Source organism: Amblyomma mixtum, chromosome 1 (genome assembly GCF_055824585.1).
Source record: "Amblyomma mixtum isolate Tamu chromosome 1, ASM5582458v1, whole genome shotgun sequence".
NCBI lineage: Eukaryota > Metazoa > Arthropoda > Arachnida > Ixodida > Ixodidae > Amblyomma > Amblyomma mixtum.
In genome coordinates, this window is record NC_143012.1 from 43,542,885 (window position 1) to 43,564,598 (window position 21,714).

The 21,714-nt window shown below is 46.0% G+C and overlaps 1 protein-coding gene across 2 annotated transcripts; it reads left to right on the forward strand.

Moving 5' to 3' along the window:
• Window positions 1-276: 276 nt before the first annotated feature.
• On the forward strand, window positions 277-21,205 carry LOC149366174 (uncharacterized). Of its 2 annotated transcripts, XM_089553493.1 has the most exons (7): window positions 277-371; window positions 1,305-1,391; window positions 9,571-9,615; window positions 9,955-9,996; window positions 16,173-16,193; window positions 19,383-19,445; window positions 20,280-21,205. In XM_089553493.1, exons 1-7 carry the CDS (start codon window positions 348-350, stop codon window positions 20,421-20,423), a joined length of 426 nt encoding a protein of 141 aa, XP_089409619.1. In that variant the 5' UTR covers window positions 277-347; the 3' UTR covers window positions 20,424-21,205. The 2 variants fall into 2 exon arrangements, with proteins under 2 accessions (XP_089409619.1, XP_089409691.1); XM_089553565.1 differs by lacking the exon at window positions 9,571-9,615.
• The last annotated feature ends 509 nt before the right edge of the window (window positions 21,206-21,714 follow it).

The following is a 21,714-nucleotide window of genomic DNA, read 5'->3' on the forward strand; positions in this document are numbered from 1 at the left end:
CACGCACGCGAAACGCACAAAACGGATGCGCCCGGCGAATCGTCGCCAATGCGGTGGGATTCATCGCTTTCCGCTCCCATCGGTCGGTTTATTCATCGCTGGCGTCCAGTAGCAAAAGCGCGGACCGTCGAATTGAGCTCTGATGCGGCGGTTGGTTCGCCCCCAGCAATGGCATTCTTCAACCACTTTCCCTTTCCTCCTTTTTTTACTTTCTCTCTCAAAATACTCGCACAACTACGTCGCCTGGTTGGGTATATGGCTGTGGGTGAGGACTGTCCGAAAGCCATGCCGCATCCTGTTGGACAAGTGGGTAGTTGCTTTTCAAACCATTTTGAATCGTGACCCAAATGGAGGTGCGCCGACGAATCCAGGTAAGCCAGCCGAGATGCGTCCCGGAGTACTGCGTTGCCGGGTAACCTACTTTCGTTGAAGTAACTAGCGGCGCCGTTCAAGATGCACTCAGGGCTGCCCAATAGCGAACCTTATTTGGCTAGTTATAGTGTAACTTTCTGCGGCACCGTACCAACGTTAAGTTCTCTACCGTTACGCGAGTGGTCGGAACGATTCTTCGGATCTGGGTGGCTGGAACGGTGAGCAGTTCTCAGTTACTCTTGGGTGTTCGGCTCCTCTAGCCGTGCTATAAACTGAAGAAATTCTCCATCTAAGGAATGCCAATAAATGAAGTCTGTGCACATGAACTTCATGGTACGTTGTTGTTCGAAGCAGCGACAGTTATTCTGTTGTCGCCGAGTTTTCTACCAAATTTTTTTCCCACTTGTTTGTTCTTATGAATGATAAACATTCCGCCGAAATTAGCCTCCAAAGACTTTGCAGTGGTGATTTTCTAAACCAGGAGGATTGCGCACTCGAGGGTACTATTCCCAGGTTATGCGAAACTGCTACGATTTGCACCAAAGTGCCCGTGAACGAAGCATGAGTATGTCAGTATACGTAGTGTTTTCATGCGTCTGCTGCTGAAGGAGAATTCTTTACGAATCTTGAAACACCCACAGTCTTTAATGAAGTGACGCCTAGAAAAGAAGTGCAAATAGTGAAAGAGCAACTCATTCAGACTTGAGCCTCTGCCTGTGTTGCTGCCACTGGAAGATTAATCTGAGGCTTTAACCTGCTTTAATTCCTGCAACTAAGACGATGTAAACTAGCATTCTGATACATTGTCCTAAGGAAATATAGACAGTTGCCCGCCAAGGTTTGATTCTGTGGTTTGATGCGTGCCAAGTTGACCCTGTGTGGCCTGCAGTTCTTTCCTTGTATTGCCACCACCACCGCATTTTTTTTTCCAGGTGTCTCAGGCATGGAAAAGGATTGTGACTTCTCTGCCATTCTGCACCATCGTCGTGACAGCTTTCTTCCTCAATGGTTTGAACCAGGTAAATCCTCTCATTTGGAACAGTGTGTGTAGACGTGAAAGAATATTTAAACCCTATAATGCTTTAATTATGAAGGAATCAGAAAAAATATTTGGCAAGTGTCACCCTATTACCCGCAACAGAGGTAAGAAAGTAGGAAAGGAACAATTGTTGGACACTTGCTGGAAGTCTCAGATTTGCGTTTTCTTTTTCTTCGCACACCTGGCTCAGAGTGATAGAAAACATTCTGACCAGAGTGCTGGCTACTGAGACCATGTTGACATCAAACTCTCTAACGCTTCAAGTTGGAATGAGTAGACGGCGTGCGAACGTTATGTAGCGAAATATCGACTCTGAATAGAACGTTTAGTTAAAGCAAAATAGGTGATTTTACAGGGCAGTACTCATATATAGATTGCAGATACCCCATGGGCCCAGTGTTTCGCAAAGCGGAAAGGCAACCATACAAAAAGGGGAGGCCCACTATTAGTGGAGTCACGAAGAGTATTGGAACAACTGTGAAGTTTATCGGCAGAATGCATATGTTACTTTATGCCACAGTTTACGCCTCGAAGCCATATCTGACTGTTTCCGGAATATAGGCAAAAATATATTCGAACTTGAAGACATTCCTTGGCACTGATATATATTTTACTTCTTGCCTTCCTTCAGGAGACACGGGGTGAAGGTTTACATCACATGACGGGACCTTGCCTTCTCCAGTTTGTAGCAAAACGGCATATACAGTAGAAAAGTGCGATTAGGTGACACTAATACAAAGTCAGAATTATCTCCACGAGAAATCAAGGAAAACTCCAACGATAAATAGAGCGTACATAACTAAAAGGGCTCGTGCAGAAATATTCTTATATAAATTTAATCCTCTCTGGCGACTTCAAAGTCGTTGTTTCTTTACATTTTTTAGCAGCTGCGTTATATAACGCTCTCATTATTGTCTACTTTTCATAACTAGACCTTTCATGGGGAAGTCTTCTCACAGCTTTTTCTCACTCGTGTCTTTCATTTTATGCAAAGATACGCCTTTTCTGTCTAACTGTTTACTGCAAGTACAACGTGAGGGGCTGCACGTCTAGCTTATTGTACTTTAGGGTACTTGGCTTTTGAAACAGTTGGCAAATAGGCAAGTCACGTGCACCATATCTTAAGTTCGAAATCACCACCAATGGTGTTGTTACTAGATACTTTATCAAATGGAGAGAAATATTCGACCGTTGGATATACTAATCAGTGACGAAGGTTCTTTTACCTTGCACTACAGAACGTACGAAATTAAAAAAAAATAAATAAACCAGAACCTGTTCACATAGCTATTTAAGAAGCGTCTGTGTTGCACAGCTTTTACTGTGAGACAATTTCTCTCGTTTGTGCAGTCTGCATGCAGTTCTCGAATGCCGCGTTATGAGTATTTTATTTATTGGCGCGGATGTCATATACTTTCTTCCAATTCTAGAACTAATGTGAACAAAAAACTGGGTTTGTTGGCTATACCAAGCAGGAGAATCAATCAACGAAAAAAATTAACTCTTTGTGAGCAGTGTCGATGACGATTTGCGTACGTTTGTTCCCGACAAATACTCTGCAGCTGTCACTAAGCAGTAGGTGCCGCTCAGCAAACGCTGCAAGAAAATTGATACGTATATTTCTAGACTGTGAAAAAAAACTCAACATACCAGGAGAAATGTAGCTTATATTGATGACATAGTCCGAGCAGCTCGCATTCGATCCATAAAAATAAACAAATGCTTTCGCGCTTAGTTTCAGTTTAGTAACCATACAGACAAACCGGTGTTTAAAAAAAAAAACCAGGAAGCTACACTTGAGGTCCGCCTTAAGGGTATGACGCGATGGCGCTAATTAGTTAATGCCAATTATGTGGAATTTATCGTTCTCGACTTTACATTCATGAGTCCCCGGGAGTCCTCATACCACTCCTAGCGCAGTGGTGCAGCGATTAAGCGATGCGCCACAGCCCTGCAATGGCAGGTGCTGCCACCGGTGGAGCTTGTGCGATCGAAGTTCCTCTTCCTGAGCATGTCTCGCGGCGAATTATTAATTTAACTGCCACCTTGCAAGGGTGGTCAGTTTTCTCACACTCCGGCGGGCAGGTTGTGATGACACCACAGGGTCGCATGGTCTAAGTGGAGCATCTAGGTTGTTGGAGCGGCAGGTTGCTCCAGCCGCTCCTGCTGCGAGGTTCAAACAACCACAAACGGCGATGCCGGAGAATTTTTTTCCGAGGGGGCAGTTACTCTCTCGAGTTGAAAGAAATAAATTTAGCTTGTGGTGGGGGAAGTATAGGTTAAAAACAGGCCTCCTCGGGTCACATGAGCGATCTCAGGCACTCGAGAATGTTTGCGTGCTCTGGCGCTTCCCGTAATCTTGTTTTTCTGTTTTGCACGTAATTAAAGTAGAAGTTTGGTTTATTACACAGTGGTGAATCAGTGATCTACGCCAGCATGCTTTAGTGTTGACTGTTTAAGGACGCGAGGAGAACTGAATGAGTCAACAAGTCAGCCCGATCAAGTCAAGTAATTAAGGAATTAAGCATCGAGCTTGAAAACTGGCAAGCCATCACATATGCAGGTGCCCATGTAGAGTATCGGCGCACAAGAATCTTCATGACAGAAAAAGAAATAATAAAGCGGAGAGGGGACTCTGGTAGTGGTTGAGCAAGGAATGTAAAATGAAATCTGAAAATTTATTGCCCAGCTTTATAGGTACTTCACTCTGCTTCGGATGTATGCAGATAGGAGAGACAGGGTTCCCTTTTAACTCACAGCGAACTGCACGAGAAACCAGACAGTGATTCGACGTACAGCAACGCTCGCAGACAATTCCGCATAAATATTTGGGGCACAGAAAAATAATACCAGTGCGCACCACAGACGCAAGTACTGAATAAATCGCCTTCCAAGTTTTTTACATGTCCTGGTCGCCGCCAGACCCCTTTGAATTCTGATTGCCGAACCGTGCGTTGCATCCATAAATTCCCTCTCTCGTATTTCTCGCTCTTGGAATTCACACAACCTACTCGCTGCGTGTGGCGCAGGCCCGAACGAAAAGGGCTATCGGCAAGGCGTGACAGTTTCGTAGAACACGGACTATACAAGAGCGAGAGAGTTGGCAAGAAATAGTTCATGTACAGGTGGGGACCAAATTGCACGGAACGTAAAAAAAGAGTATGCGGGGAACTTCGGAGTCTGGCTTCCGTGGAGTCGTGCTGATGTACAAAAAGCAGTTTCGAATGTAAGCGATATAAATGTCAAATCAACAACGCCGTGGGGCACGGCTTGCCGAAGGCGGTGATAAACGAGCGCGAACAATAGATAAGAAATATTCGTTCCATCGCCATGCTCTTGCTCTGAAGCATTTGCACCTTACATTCACGCAGGTAAAAACTTTGAAATATCACGTGAGTTTAAATACGTAATGACTGGCCTCGGTTTTAGGCTCTCATTGTGTTGCAATCTAGAACTCCGCTATGTTCTTCACCATGTTGTCATCATAATCAACAGCCTGACTACGCCCACTGCAGGGCAAAGGACTCTACCATATCTCTCCAATTAGCCCTAACCAGTTTTGAAACAAAACGACACAACCCTGCTCAATATACGACAAACTGTATTGTCGTTTGGAAATAAAGGCAGATTTTTTTGTTAATTTGTAGCATGTTTCTGCAGTACTAATTTTTTTTCTAGTACTTGTCTGTAGTAGCTACAGAAAATTCTGCTGTTGCTACAGGTCTATAGCCAAAATTAGGACAGAAAATTTGTGACGGCAGAAAATTTTGTGTTGTTTCTTGACTAGGAATTAAGTTTTATAACCTGTCATTGCTGGGTCATATAATTTGTTCCTTCTGCTACACTAGTGTGACTTGTGAGGTATCTTGAATTTCCGTGACATGCGAACTGTCACCTCGACTGCTCTAACTAGGCCTTGGATTTCCGCGGCGATATTTTTGCACCCACCTAGCCGGCAAGCGTTGTAACGGCCGAAACAAGTAAATAAAATTTCACGTCGAGTTCCACTAAGGGTTTTTCGGAAACGATAAATATCAGCGGCACTGGATAATTGTCTGGCGATGTATTATATGGGCAAGAACTGATGAATAAAGAGCCCTCCAACAATAAAAATGAAATTCACATAGAGGCTTATAATTTACATGCAGTTTTGTGGTCCTTAACTGGCTGCTTAATATGCGGCTTGATTTCTTAGCTCAGACGTTTATTACTGAACACCTTTTTATTTTTCTTTTGATGCTTAATTGGAACAATGACGCATTAATAAAAGGCCTTTTCAATGTTCTTTCTCAAGATTAGTGTTGTTTAAAGGAAAATTTTATGCGTTTCTGCAGATACCGAGTGTTGCTGAAGATCGCACAGATGCAGGATGAATATATCTAAAGCCAATTAACATTTCTTACCACTGTTGCCAAGTCACTGTTTCAAAAATTCTGGATCCGGACTTTACAATCAACGCCCTCTTCACGCGGAGTTTAGTTTTTACTTTTCATGTAAAACTATCCCGAGTATCTTAGATCGCGCGTCAGGCCTGAGATTCCCGGCCTGAGGTATTCGCTGCCACTTTATGCATTTAGGCCGCTTTCTATCTCTTGTGACGATCAAATAACTTCTAGACAGCCAACGTTAACGAAACTGAATCGACGAAAAACGTTCTCAAGGTTAAGCTCACGAGTAACTGATTTGTGGCTTAAAATTTTATTTCAGAAGTCTGAACAGTTTTCCGGGAGTCCAGAAAACAAGGCAAAGAACCGCGCGTTTTACAATTTTCTTCAAGTTGTGTGCTAGCTTTTCTGAACCTTGGTAACGCTCTGTTCTCTTCACATATAAACTAGCGCACAACATAAAAATCAATTTTTTTTTGCTTCCGAAAAACGTGTCATAACTTGTCAAGACTTTAAATCTAGAAAACAAAAGCAAAACATGTTTCTGCTTGAATCCAAAATCACCGCCTTCGCTTTGATTTGACTGCTTGCTACTAGAAGACAGAAAGTGAGCAAACACGAAATACGTGATACGGAGCAACGTTTTTAGATCCCTTTCAGTTTGAAAGCTGCGGTGCGCGGATTGTCGCCTTTCCGTTTCCTTCCGTGCGGTGGCGCTCGCCACGCTGTTTGCCCGACCAGCGTGGCCCTTCGCGTCTACGCCATGGTCACCGCCGCCTGATTTGGAGCAGCCAGCAGATATCAGCATGGAAGATATCAGCTGTCCTGTGCCAGTTGTTGGCAGTGACGCTTATCTTACAGTATACAAAAGCTTCAAGCAAGGGTGCTTAAAGCATCCCACCAAAAAGATGCTAGAGTTTACCAACATTGTAAACAAAGCAATCCCGATTTCTTTGAAGGAAGGTCCCGTTTTTGAAAGGGACGTTTCTTGGGAGCTGCTAGACGAGCTTGAATTGCAAAACCTTGTTCGGCTTGGATGTGCAGAGCATATGGCCACTTTTACATGCCAAGTGCTGCGTTTTGTCATAGTGACACGCATTCACTTCTAGGCGAGAGACGTGAATCGTCGGCTAGAGAACAGAGAAATATTGTCATTGCAAATAAAAAAGCTCGCCTTCAAGTAGCCATTCCCTCCGTGCTTCCGACTTAGTGTGTCTGCATTTAATGCTTGTCTGTGTTCAATGAAATTAACATTCTAAAAATGAAAGTGCAGTACGCTGCTCCTGTCTGTGCTATCATTGCAAATAAAAAGCTCTTCTATAGTTATTCCCTCCCTGCATCCAGCTAAGTGTGTCTGCATTTATAGTTGTGTTCTCTGAAATTGGAATTCTAAAGAACGTGCAAAATGCTGCTCGCATGTGCGGTGCTTCGTTGATAATATAGCGCGGAATTTCGTGACTGATCTAGAAGCGGAACATCGCTAGTTTTATCCTTTCATTAATGTTTCGTGCATTCTCCCGAAGAAATATTGATAGCTCTACTGCAACATACGCATATCATCAGCGCTAATCGTCGCAAACGTGATGCGATAAAGCGCAATGCAAACGATAGTTTTTTTGCGAACTGGCATCATTCTGCTCTTTATCTCACCCTTACTAGCCAGGTGAAACATTTCTTTAACCATGAGGCTGAAGTTTCAACGTGACAGCTCCAAAAGTACAGCAAATTTGAGTTCGACGTGTTCGCTCCCAATGTTATCGCGGATGAGAACAGGCTGTCACAGCAACTGCCAAGCGCGAGCGCTCCGGCGCCTTCGGGCCGACAGCGACAGCAGCGCCGCGTGGTGAGTGGAAGCGGACGGGGGCCGCTTTCTCGGGCGCGGCGCGGGGGAGCTTGCAAACTGAAAGGGATCTAAAAACGCTGATACGGAGCGCAACAATCTAAACGTAAATTATCGAACTTCTAACCATGATTCAACAGAAACAAGGCAACTGCATAAGTGCGCCGTCCAAAAAGTTTACAGAGAAAGAACTACAAATCTTGAAGAGACACAAACCGGATCAAGTTTATTTACATTTCTTTAGTGAAGCCGATGAAAATCTTTCCCCGCCCCCCTTCTTTTAGCTAGACCCCCATGCTTTCGAGCAGTTATTTCGAAGAATGAACGTAAATAAGATCGCCGAATATTAAGAGGACAAACATAATAATTCCGAACTAATTTAAACCAGCAGGCCTCCTCAGTCGGTACTTCTGCGAGATTTTTTAAATTACTGGAAATTTAAGTCTTTATAAGAGCAAGCAGTTTACTTAAAGCTTGGGTATTGAACAAGAAAAAGAACCTATCAAAGTAAAGAATGGAGTGGCTCATCGCAGTGTTATTGGGAATTAATTCTAGTTCATGCATCGAAATAAGCTTGCATACTGTGATGTAAACAGCCACTTGAAGTCCAACAGCCATTTGAGCCTCTGTCCAAATTTTCCGCGGCGTGCTTATCTATGAAGGCTATATAACGAACCGGTTTCATCCATATAGATAAATGGTTAATAAACGCTGACGCGATTGCAGACTCCGGCGCCTCAGCCCTGATAAGGCGCGGCCACGTAGACTAAGCGATAAACTGCGATAAACTGACCAAGGTCAGTTTGCGAGCTGAAAGACTTGCTCTATTTTCTTAATTACCTAAGATGAACCCTTGTCAGGATGACTTGCCTAAGTTAGGTCATAAATATTGTTCATCATGCTCTAAAGAACGTGACAGTGGCGATAAAATGTCCTAGCTCTAGAAATGACTGAAAAACACGATGATTTGCCAGTTTGTGGTCAGGCAAAACCTGCACCAATATTACAGCGTCGTACTGCGTCCAAAATGTGGACTCTAAACTTTAGAGCAGTGTGCACATTTGCTGTTAGGTATTACGCCTTTTTAAATGTGGTATAGGTTTGGTTTTGTGGGGTTTAACGTCCCAAAGCGACTAAGGCTATGAGAGACGCCGTAGTGGAGGGCTCCGGAAATTTCGACCACCTGGGGTTCTTAACGTGCGCTGACATCGCACAGTACACGGGCCTCTAGAATTTCTCCTCAAAAGAAATTCTAGCCGCCGCGGCCGGGATCGAACCCGCGTCTTTTGGGTCAGCAGCCGAGCACCATAGCCACTGAGCCACCGCGGCGGCTTAAATGTGGTATAATTTAACGCTTCCAACAAAAATTTGGAGAACAGATAAAAAGGATGTGCGAGCCAAACTTTAAGCCAAGTACAAATATCACAGAGTGGACAGTGAAGTAAAGAATTTCCCAAAGATATTTCATGAAGTACCCACAGGCTCCTAAAAGACCAACTGCCACACTATTTTACTTTGGCTAGAATGGCTCTTGATATGTTGGGGAGTTCATAAAATTAATAGTGACGATGATTCCCGCTTCTTAGAAAACCAGTACTGTTATAAGCGTCTAAGAATTTCAATATCACATTACGCATGCACCTGGCGGCATGCAGTGCAGTTAGACAAGTTACCAGGTGGGACGTTTCGGGGACCTTCTGATTAACAACGCCGCGAACATGAACGCCATATGATAGCAGGGACGTCAATGTCTAAACCACATGATTATAACGTTATACCAGCGAACGCTGAGGTTGACAAGGAACTGAAAATAATGTTTCCACCCAGTTCTGCTTTCTGAATTCAAATACGGACAGTATAGGTAGCAAGGTCTACCATTAATATGTTTCAGACCTCTGTTACAAGTCAATTTCTAAACTTTTCTTTACTTACAGCAGAACGTTAGGTTTTGCATGCTGTCTCAGGCGTCATCGCTTCAGGTAAGTAATCTTGGTACTTCTGATAATACACATGTACGGACGTACGAAATAAATTTGACTTGTATATGCTTTTAATACTATCAAATGCTGCTCATGCAGCGCGTTATTATGCACTGAGTCCGATATTCCTAACGCTTTCATCATGCATTTCCTCAATACAACGACATGTGATATCACTAGGACATCGTTACAGCGGCGGAAGTTTAGCTTCCGACGACTCCGCAGTTGCAATTGCAATGACACTTTCAAGCTTATGCTCTAATTGTCCTACTTCCCGCATTCATCGTATGCGCAAAACCTCCGGCGTGCCTATAAAATAATTAAATATTTCTTTTTCAGAGCCAGTGTATCTTGTGCAACCAGCAAAAGTACAACACCGCCGTGAGTATTCAATTTCTTTTACGTCATTCGCATTACTTTCTGGCGGCCCTCTACCTGGTATGTGATTCTAGTTACAGTCGACACGCTCCTACAAAAATCAACTCCCTTAAACAGAACTGCGCTCTGCGTTTCGGATAATATTGATGCGGGTAGACGACGACGACAAAGAGCGGTGGCACGAGTGGGAAGAGTAGAAGACGACAGCGAAGTTCGGACTGTGTTCTCGGTGCCGCTCGCAGCTGTTCTTGTCTATTTGTAAATATCTGTAAATATATTCTTTCCCGCAACATATTTGGTGGAGGTGCGGATTTCCCCTACGTCTACCGACGACGGAGCTCCGCAGCGGCCGCCAGTTGCCTTCACTCATCATGACCCAAGTCGCCGCCCAGCAAACCTCAGCCCCGGCCATGACATCACTCGTTCTTTCTCCCCCTCGTGACCCTGGGACATTTTCTGGTACCGACAACACTGACGTCGACGACTGGATCAACATGCACGAGCGAGTGAGTACCTACAACCGCTGGGATCCGACCCTTATGCTCGCAAATGTAATATTCTATCTAAAAGACACCGCCCGGGTCTGGTATGAGACGCACGAAGACCATCTGACCAGCTGGGACGTGTGCAAAGAGAAACTCCGCGAATTGTTTGGACGGCCGCTCGGCCGAACGCTTGCCGCTAAGAAGGACCTCGCCTCCTGAGCTCAAACATCTACGGAGTCCTATGTGTCGTACATTCAAGATGTGCTGGCCCTCTGTCACAAAGTTGACGCCAACATGCCCGAGTCTGACAAAGTCGGCCACGTGTTGAAGGGAATTGCCGACGATGCCTTCAACTTGCTCGTATACAAGAACTGCACTACAGTCGACGGAATTATTAAGGAATGTCGACGCTTCGAGGAAGCCAAAAGCAGGCGTATTAGCCAGCCGTACACACGCCTGCCCAACACGGCTGCGACTTCTTCATGTGAAGACCTGCGACACCGGGAAACTCCGGCGCCCCCAGAAAATGTGACCCGCATCATCCAACGCGAGCTCGAAGCTATGTCCCCTGCCCCCCTGCATCTGCATGATGGCGACAACCGCTTGCCTACCATCTCTCTGGTACAAGCTGTCGTCCGCCAAGAGCTTGCAAACCTTGGTTTTCAGCCCGTCAGCCCTGTACGGTCTTCACCACCACCCGAAATCACTGCGATTGCTCCTGGACGACCTTCGTACTTCTCTCCACGTCGCCGAAACCCTAACGATTGGCGGACAACCGACGACAGGCCCATTTGTTTCCATTGCCACCGCATTGGCCACATCTTCCGCCACTGTCGAAATTATTGGTCCCGTCGCAGCACATACCGTCCTCTCAGCTCCCACCGCGACGACGAACAGCCCAGCCACTACACGCCCCCTCCAGCCCAGCACAGTGCTACAGTCGACGGCCAGATTCCCCGCTCCAGCCGCTCCCCGTCCCCCCTGCGTCGACAGTCTCGTTCGCCCCAACGCCGTCGCTCCTCTCCTGGCCCCTACGGACGCTCGCAAGCGGAAAACTAGACGCTGCAGTGTCTGGAGGTGATGCTGCAGTACAGCTCCAGTCCCAAAATCCTCGATTAGCCCTTCGTGCACACCATAATTTGCTCGCCATTCATGTCGATGGAGTGCCTGTGCGAGTCCTGATCGATACAGGCGCGCACGTATCCGTCATGAGTTCAGCCCTACGACGCCGCCTCCGAAAAGTACTGACCCCTGCACCCAAAGCCGTTCTCCGCGTTGCCGACGGCGGAACGCCTCATGTTGTTGGACTATGCACAGCCCGTGTGACCATAACCGGCCGCCATACATCCGTTCTGTTCTCCGTTTTGGACCAGTGCCCTCATGAAGTCATTCTTGGCCTCGACTTCCTGTCTGAGCATTCAGCCCTCATTGACTGCGCCACTAATGTTGTTCAGCTTGACCTTCCTCTTTCTGCTAGTCGCCGTCCCCAGTTATACACCGTCTTTGTGCTGTCGACTTTGTCCGTCTACCGCCTCAAGCCGCAACTTACATTTCTTTCTCATCTGTTTCCCCTGTACCGGATGGTCACTACGTAGTCACTCCGGAACTTGACGTCTCCCTGACGCGCAGCATTGCGCTTCCACACATTGTATTTACAATGTCGGCCAACCGAGCGTACCTTCCGGTCCTGAACTTTGGTTCATCCATCCACCTGCTCTCGCAAGGCATCTCACTCGCCACGCTGTGCCCTGCTGCCGAATGTGTGATATCAGTGGTGGACAGCTGCTTACCTTCCACTCAGCAATGCCGGCTGCCTGCGGCCCCATCAACAGTGAACCCAACGGACGACTACGCCGACATGATCGCTTCTGACCTACCGCCGATGCAAGCTCGCGATCTCAGGTGCCTCTTATCATCTTTCCGCGACATCTTCGACTTTGATCGCCGTGTTTTGGCTCGGACCTCTGTGGTGACGCATCACATAAACACCGGTGATTCCGCTCCTCTCCGCAGACGTCCGTACCGAGTGCCGAGCGCCGAACGCACCGTCATAAATCAAGAGGTGGACAAGATGCTCGCAAAAGACATCATCGAGCCCTCGTCAAGTCCTTGGGCTTCACCAGTCGTCCTGGTGAAAAAGAAGGACGGTAGCTGGCGCTTCTGCGTTGATTATCGGCACCTCAACCGCATCACAAAAAAAGACGTATATCCACTCCCAAGGATCGATGATGCATTAAATTGCCTCCACGGCGCCAAATATTTCTCTTCAATTGATCTTCGATCGGGGTACTGGCAAATTGCCGTTGATGAAAAGGACCGCGAGAAGACCGCCTTCGTGACGCCTGATGGCTTATACCAGTTTAAAGTCATGCCGTTCGGCCTCTGTAACACTCCGGCTACCTTCGAACGAATGATGACTCCCTTCTTCGTGGCTTTAAATGGTCCACTTGCCTCTGTTATCTAGACGATGTTGTGGTTTTCTCGCCTACTTTTGCCACGCACTTCGAGCGCCTCTCCAATATTCTGACAGTGTTTCGTAACGCCGGACTTCAGCTGAACTCATCGAAATGCAAGTTCGGTCGTCGCCAACTCACTATTCTCGGACACCTCGTTGACGCTTCTGGTGTACGCCCAGATCCCATCAAAATTCAAGCTGTGAAGGACTTTCCTCTTCCAAGGTCGTCGAAAGATGTGCGCAGTTTTGTCGGCTTGTGCTCGTATTTTCGCCGTTTTATCAAAGATTTCGCCGGCGTTGCTCGTCCCCTCACCGATCTTCTGAAGACACCCCCTTTACCTGGGGCCCTGCTCAAGAGAACTCATTTTCATCCCTCGTCCATTTGCTGACCACTCCGCCCATCTTAGCACATTTTGACCCGTCGTCTCCCACAGAGGTTCGCACGGACGCCTCCGGATATGGCATCGGCGCCGTCCTAGCCCAACGACAACAGGGTCAAGATCGAGTCATCGCTTATACCAGCCGCCTACTTTCAGCCGCAGAGCAAAATTACACCATTACTGAGCGCGAGTGTCTTGCCCTTGTCTGGGCAGTAGCTAAATTCCGACCCTACCTGTTCGGCTGTTCATTCGCTGTTGTCACTGATCACCACGCTCTCTGTTGGCTGTATTCACTAAAAGATCCCACCGGTCGCCTTGGTCGCTGGGCATTGCGCCTCCAAGAATACTCATACTCCGTCGTGTACAAGTCAGGGCGCCATCACCAGGACGCTGACTGTTTATCCAGATACCCTGTGGAATCACCTGACCTAGAGGACGCTGAGACCCTGCCCTGCCTCTTAGCTATCTCCGATCTTGCCGATATTGCCAACGAACAGCGCCACGACTCATCTTTACGTCCTATCTTTGATGGCATCCGTTCTGCAAACCGATCTCCGTCTCTGAACCTTTATGTGCTCCAGAACGGCATTTTGTATCGCCGAAACCTACGCTCCGATGGCCCTCCGCTCCTGCTCGTCATACCCCAACGTCTACGCTCTTCTGTCCTTGAAGAACTGCACGATCTGCCGACAGCCGGTCACCTTGGCGTGTCCCGCACGTACGCTCGGGTGCGGCATCGCTTCTTTTGGCCTGCTCTCTATCGTTCCGTCAAGCGTTACGTGGCCGCTTGCGACCTGTATCAACGTCGGAAAAGGCCCTCCACTTTGCCTGCCGCTCTTTTGCAACCCATTGACATACCTCCGGAACCTTTTCACGGTGTTGGCCTCGACCTTCTTGGCCCTTTTCCGACGTCCCTCTCCGGCAACAAGTGGATCGCTGTCGCAACTGATTATACGACTCGGTACGCCATCACGCGTGCTTTGCCGTCCAGCTGCGCTACCGATGTTGCCGATTTTCTTCTGCAAGACGTCATCCTTCACCACGGCGCCCCTCGTCAACTGCTCACCGACCGCGGTCGTTATTTTCTATCCAGAGTACTTCACGACATTCTTCGTTCTTGTGACACGCAGCACCAGCTCGCGACAGCTTACCACCCACAAACCAATGGGCTTACGGAAAGGTTCAACCGCACGCTCACCGACATGTTAGCCATGTACGTATCGCCAGACCACCGAGATTGGGACGCAGCCTTGCCTTATGTGACATTTGCATATAACTCTTCCCTTCATGACAGAACAGGCTATTCTCCTTTCTACCTTTTGTTTGGTAGGCATCCCACCTTGCCTTTGGACACACTCTTGCCGCCTTCTTCAGCCCCCCCCCCCCCCCCCCCCCCCCACTGCTTACGCTCGGGACGCCATCTCCCAGGCCACGCTGGCGCGCCAAATAGCACGTAGTAGGCTCCAAGCCTCTCAAGTTTCCCAGAAGTCAGCCTACGACCGCCGTCACCAGGCCGTCGAATTTACCCCAGGATCGCTCGTCCTTCTCTGGACGCCCTCTCGCAGCGTCGGTCTCTCCGAGAAGCTCCTTTCGCACTACCGTGGCCCTTACCGTGTCGTGCGCCGTGTTACCGACGTGAACTATGAAATTGCTCCCCTTGAAACCTCGCCATCGTCCTCTGGCGCCACCACCGACATCGTCCACGTCTGTCGCCTTAAACCTTATTACGACGCTCATACGTCGCCGCCCTAACGCCGAGACGGCGTTTCAGCAGCCGGGGGTCCTGATGCGGGTAGACGACGACGACAAAGAGCGATGGCACGAGTGGGAAGAGTAGAAGACGACAACGAAGTTCGGACTGTGTTCTCGGTGCCGCTCGCAGCTGTTCTTGTCTATTTGTAAATATCTGTAAATATATTCTTTCCCGCAACAATATTTCCACTGGTGAAATTTTGTTACCATCAAGATCCGTGGGAGGTCGCTAATTTGTATTGCCCCTGACGTTTAGCTTAGAACTTGATGAAATTTTTTTGAGCAGTGTTTAAGTGTTACACATCCGTCTTCTACATTGTAGAGGTACGTAGGAGGTGAGTAGTGCTGAGGTTGTTTCTTACACGCAAATTAGCTACGGATAGTATCCACTCCAATTATTACAAGTGGACTCTCAGCATTCAACAATCACATATCGTACAGAGAGGAATTATTCTAAGTCCCTTCTCGACGATGTTTCGTTTCTGCCAGCAAATTGTTGGCAACCTACAAATGCAAATATTTGTCTTCACTACTTCCTCACCAGTGCGCTGCGCACGCCTGGTACATTATAATAAAGCGTTCCCTCCAGAACTTGCGTTTGAGGCATACAGTGGTACCTTGGAAATAAACCACAGGTTGATTTCAGACAATGACTTCAGTACGCTTCACAAGTGGGGCGCCATGATCATCCTAGTCACCATAGACCAGTACGAATGGTATTTTATAGTGCTAGAACGGACTCGTTAGGTGGCCATTGACTACTGGCGTAGTGTAAGCTCCGTAATACTGATAGTGGAGCCACTATTCACTCTCAGTATTACTGAGCGCATACTATGAAAGTAGTCAATGACTGCATAGTCTTTATAGCACTTATTGGAGGTCATTAAATTTAAAACATAATATGTCACCTATGCCATTAGATTTGTCATATAAATTCTTCAAGATAAAGTAAATCTAGCTAAGCGTGGCAATTAACGACGGTTACAAGAGAGTTGCCAAAGCAGTCAAAAGGAAAACCTGTACTAGCAATATAGCAGCATTTTGCTTTTGATAAAATAGAATTGGACTCGTACAGTTGTATGAAATCATTGTTCTTGTTTTTTACAGCTGAACGGTTGCTTAAAGCAGGTAAGAAATCATTGTCGTTTTTCGGCTAAAATAGCACTTCTTATTTTTCACTGTTCACACTGAAACCTTGGCACTCAGCATTACATCCGAAAAAGTGTGTGTTTATTGAATGCCAGAGTAGCAACTAATTTATGAGACCGGACGAAACACATGCTAATGAGCCAAAAAGGTGCTAAAGGGTTAGAGCATGAGTTGGGGGTTGCTTCGAATTCTTACTAATCTTTGAAAAAAAAAAAAAAACGATTGACTAGCGAACATAGCTCTATGAAATCAGGAAGAAATACCGCAATAAGAACAGAATTAACGAGCGGTTGCTCTTTAATATGAAAAGACAGAATGCTTAGATCGAAAAATAAAATAGTTCCCCACTCCAGCTTCATAAAGTAAGACACCGCCACTTCGACATACTTCACGGATTGACGATAAAATCCCATGGCAATACCCTTCGTGATGCACTTTAAGAGCACAAATCAAAATGAAGTGTTGAGGGGGAGACTCAGTTACCAACGTTTCTACGACAGGACTTTGGCTAGCAGTCTGCGACTCTTTCTCAATCCTTTTTCACTTTGTTTTGTTTTGTTAAGAATACCATCTTCGTACTCTCTTTATATAGTGCACTTCAAGAGTGTACGACGTGTTCGCTTCTTGAAATGAACACTGAGCCTCTATATAGCTAAAGGAGCACAGACAGCAGACGGCAGCCGTTCACGCTGTACAAAAGCAACGCCTCTGCTGCCTTAGAAAGACTGCACACTGAAAGCAATAACATACGCATGGTCAAGACAACCAGTGTCATCTCTGAATCAAAGCGAGTGGCTCGACAGAACGTTGCCAATGCATTTCGATAAATGTGTTCGGAAAGAAGCCTTTCCGGCCCGAAATAAGCTCGAGAACGACCTTTTCCCTCGCTTCAAAGAGGGGATATGGCCATTTCCAGAGAACGTTTATTCTGGTATTCCGTACAATAGGACGCACTTCGGGGCTCGAGAATATACCAGTGTAAAATATTGTGTTTACGACGTTCCCGAAAAGGCGCGGGGTTCCGGAAATATATAGCAACGTCTGGGAACCTCTTAACAAGACGGGAACCGAGGACCGAAGTGCGTGAAAGAAGCCACACGTCAGAAACAGCATTGAAACCGAATACCCTGAAATGAGATTTCAAGAAGACGGGTCCATGCCTCCGGCTTATTTGGCGAGGCAGACATCCTAGGAGGCGGATAAAAAAAAAATGCGGTTGCGGTTATCGCAAAAAGTATAGCAGCAGCCGCTCCGAAGGGCAGCCGAGATCGCGACGTGACAACGAAAGCCTAGACGCGAACACTTCATAAAACACTGAATATGACATTTTAGCTCCCCACCAAAAGGACCATGGTAGCGAAGTCCATGGTTTCAACCAGCAACGTGCATTCGGAGTACGCCACGAAATATTTAGCGGGTTTTGTGCATTACCATTCGCATTTACGAGAAAGGACGCGACATTATCCTATTTTCTTTCTCGAACTCATATTGCCCTATTAGCAGATTATTAACCTCATTAAAACTGCTTAGAAATGAACGGACCATCGTTTAATACTGCGGCATCTTGTGACAGCGCTGTTTGCGTTTAATTTATTCACTCTTTGATTCACTATTCTGCTCATTTACTGTCTTTTCGTTCCAAAATTCGCAAGCTTCAATTATTTATCAAAAGAGCGGAGACGACACCCAAACTCTAAGCAAGGAACACGGCAATTATTGAACAGCGTCTTTTATGGCATTATAGCATGTTTTTGGTAGGGGCAAGCTGATAGAATGTGGAAAGCTAAAAGACGTCCCGTAGTTTCTTGTAGATTAGAGGCTTTTACCGCTTCATCTCCTTGTATTGTATGTGCTAAGACATTGTTCTTAGGTTATGCCGTCAAAGACTACAAATGGAAGACTCGTGTAGAAACTTTCACCTCGCATTTTTCTGTACGGTGATGTGACAAATTAGTGTAGATATTTAGGGACGTTTTGGTAGGTATACTAGATTTATCGAATTTAGTATACTTATAGAATAGAAGCTACATAGAGAATCTCTCTTTTGATAAGGAGAGATTTAGGAGCAGTCTTGAAGGAGGTGGCTGACGGGAGATGTGGGCCAATCAGGACAACGCATTTCTACAGTTTTTAGTGAGAAAAATTAGCGGTGATGCTGTTTTTCGATTATACAATTATCGCTTGGGCTCTTCTAAATTCCGACGCTGATTTTAGGACAATGAAAAGACCAAACTATCAATGATTCTAGACCGGAACGCAGAAATTATGAAATTCATAGGCAGCTACTTCAAATGCATTTTGTTTGGCTTGCTATTAATCTGCACTAATCCATCGGTTTTCGGAAATAGCAGCACCAGAGCTTGGACGCAGGTATTACGGCTATTTATATTTATATGAACATTAAGGGGGTACGTTGGTGACTGTTTATCGGCAGTAAAGCTTTAATTTTACCGGCTTCTAAAGGTAGCCAAGCTAGAAGCCTGTTATGCTGTTGTCCTCAAGGAACTAATGGTGCGTACCCACAGCAGGGGTTGGCCAAGACACAGGCGGCAAGTGACAGATGCTCAGAAACGTTTTGCAAATGAGAAAAAAAGGAATGAAGAGTCGGTGATTGAAATTCAGAACAAATCGGAAGCTGTGAAATTGGCAACTGAAAATCGGAATGCGGCTATGCATGGATTGTTTAGGATGTTCAGATTACAGATGAATTTTGAACATGAGTAGCCAGACGATGGAATTCACGAAGATTTTAGGATCGCAGTCGCTTCGCGTCTGAAACGAAACTTCGAATGATGGAGAGCACATTTCAGTTGCTTCTCCAAAGGCCTGACTTTGAAGAGGATGAGAACAAAGAAGAAGTAAGTTGTAAAAAGTAATACATTTTTCAAAATTCACGTTTAATCCTATGAAAATTTTCTAATGTATACCACTACACCTTGGCCAATCCCCCCACGTGGGTATGTGCCATTATAAAGAGGTGAAGAAGAAGAAGAAAGTGATTTTCTGGTCTTCTTTAGGAGTATCAACAACTTCTTCGGTGCCTTTACATATATATATATATATATACGAGATATAGGTAAATGTGCATCTGGTTTTGAGAACATCGTGGTTACCCAACACAACAATAGTAATTGTAAAATAGTTCTGTTTTTACTTTTTTTCTTCCAGAACTCGCTTCCCGCCAACATCTCTCAGGAGGAAGCCTTTTGCATAATTGCAGCGTGCATTGACGTAAGTCTTCCTCAGTGCAAACTAGCGCCCCTTTGCTGTGCTCTGTAGAATTTCTATTCACTGACACCATTTCCCATGACTAAATCTAGCGCGCCCTATAGGTGTCCTGTGCACCACTGTAGGGGAGCTCAAAGTCCAGTGGATGCTACTTCGATTAGGATTAAAGAGTGCTGCGTGGAACAGTTAAACACTCGCATCAGCTTTATGAAGCTATTCCTTTATTTTTGAGTAATGGGACAACATAAGAATAAACTTTTGAGATGAAGAGCACCAAATGTAGACGAGATACCAACACGAACTCTCTATTTAATAACACATTGCGTCGAAGAGAAATTACCGCAGCAGCATTGGTGGTATCAATCAATCAATCAATCAATCAATCAATCAATCAATCAATCAATCAATCAATCAATCAATCAATCAATCAATCAATCAATCAATCAATCAATACCTATTTTACGTACGCTGAAGGACAAAGGCTTCTCGTATACTCGACTGCCGGGCTTGCCTTACGCCAGCTGTGGCCATTTTGTCCCTGCAAATTTCCCAAGTTCTGTTATCTCCCACCTGACTCTCTGATTTCGTTTTCTATGCGTTTTTTGTCCTCGCAATCCACTGTGCTACCCTGACTGACAATTTGTTATTTTCTATGCTCATCGAATGTCCCGCTCAAGCCCATTTCCTCGTCTCGATTTCAGCTATCATTGCCTCGTGTTTCTTCCCCGTCCCACACTATTTTCTTTCTATTCCGCTGCGAAGTACTCATTCGCAAGTATCTTCCGTGGCCGACTTTAGCGCCGTAGCTGACCGCCCACGGTCCAACCTATTTTCCAGAGCCCGCGGCAGACACCGATAACGCTGGGCAAACGGAAGAGGCGAGGAGACGATCCCGCAGAGGCGGAGGCAAAAGTGGTCGACGAGCAAGTCGCCCACGTGGTGATGGAGGACTACGATCTCGACGAAGACGGCAGGCGCTGACGTCATACAGTCGCCGGAATGGGCCTCCACGCTCCCACTGCGATGAGACTCGGAGCCCGAACATAGAAAGAAGGAAGTGCTCAGAGCGAAACTGCCATTTGCACCGAATTTTATCCCAAGGGCATAAAGCGGACGTTAGAGCAGAGAGGTCATAAAAAAAAGAAAAGGAAAAGAAATCTTAGCGAATGACGTTGAGGAGAGCTCATGTGTTTTCATTGGCTCGCTCTACATAGCCCAGAGTTAACATTGGAGCACTGATGTTCTCCAAGCAGAGCTCAGTTTGAGGTACTCCCAGTGGAAGTCTTTTCGCGCTTTTTTTTTTGCCGCTAGTCTTTCGCCGACTTGACCAGGCGATTGCAGGCTGACACTAGGAAGACCTCCGAGGAAGTACCGCATAGTTTTACTGCTAGATGGGATGCCACATATGATCAGAAAATACCGCTGAGCAAACCGCATCGCTTTGGAGCTCGCCCTTCATATCGTAGCTAATGTACCGTAGACTGAGCTCAGCTTGATGCACTCCCTTTGAAAGGCTGGCAGTTTTAGATTTTTATTGCCAAAGTGGACCGCAGTCCTTTGAGTAGGGAGATTTCCGAAAAAGAAACCGCTCAATGTGGATATTGGCGTACAGGGATGCTTTGTAGCGCTGATAATAGCCACCTTGATAGAAAAAGCTGACAAGCTTAGCGACTGTGACAAATCGTACATATTTCTTTGAAATAAAGTTGTACCGCATGACGTTGCTTACTAACTTGTGGTGTAGTGTCACAAGCTATAATTTTCAAAGACGCGTAGAGGATACAATTTAGCGTCACTAACATTGCTAAGAATACGCCATTCTTCGCCATGCTTCGCATTGATATGCAATGATACGACGACAATTTTGCAGTTTCTTCAGCTCTGTCGGCCCCTATGCTGTTATGATCGTCCGAAAACAATACGAACCCTCAGTTCTTACTAGTTGTTCTGATTACTACTTCAAAGTATTACGATGCAGACACAGAGTAATAAAATGAAAAAAAAAGCGCTCATGTTTTAAGTTTTTTTTTTCGACTGGTCGAAACTAAATTAAGAACTACAGAAATGGTAGAAAAACAATGAACCCAGCAGAGCTCGGAGCCCATTTTATGGTCGCCCACTATCAACAGCAACGGCGCCAACTCAACCTTATGAACCCGCAGCTCGATGCTGGCAATAAAGACGAAATGACATTGAGGTTGCTTCATTCGAACAAAAGTCCACGAGGGGAAAAAAAGCACTGCAAATAAGGAAATAGCAGGGAAATGCGGGT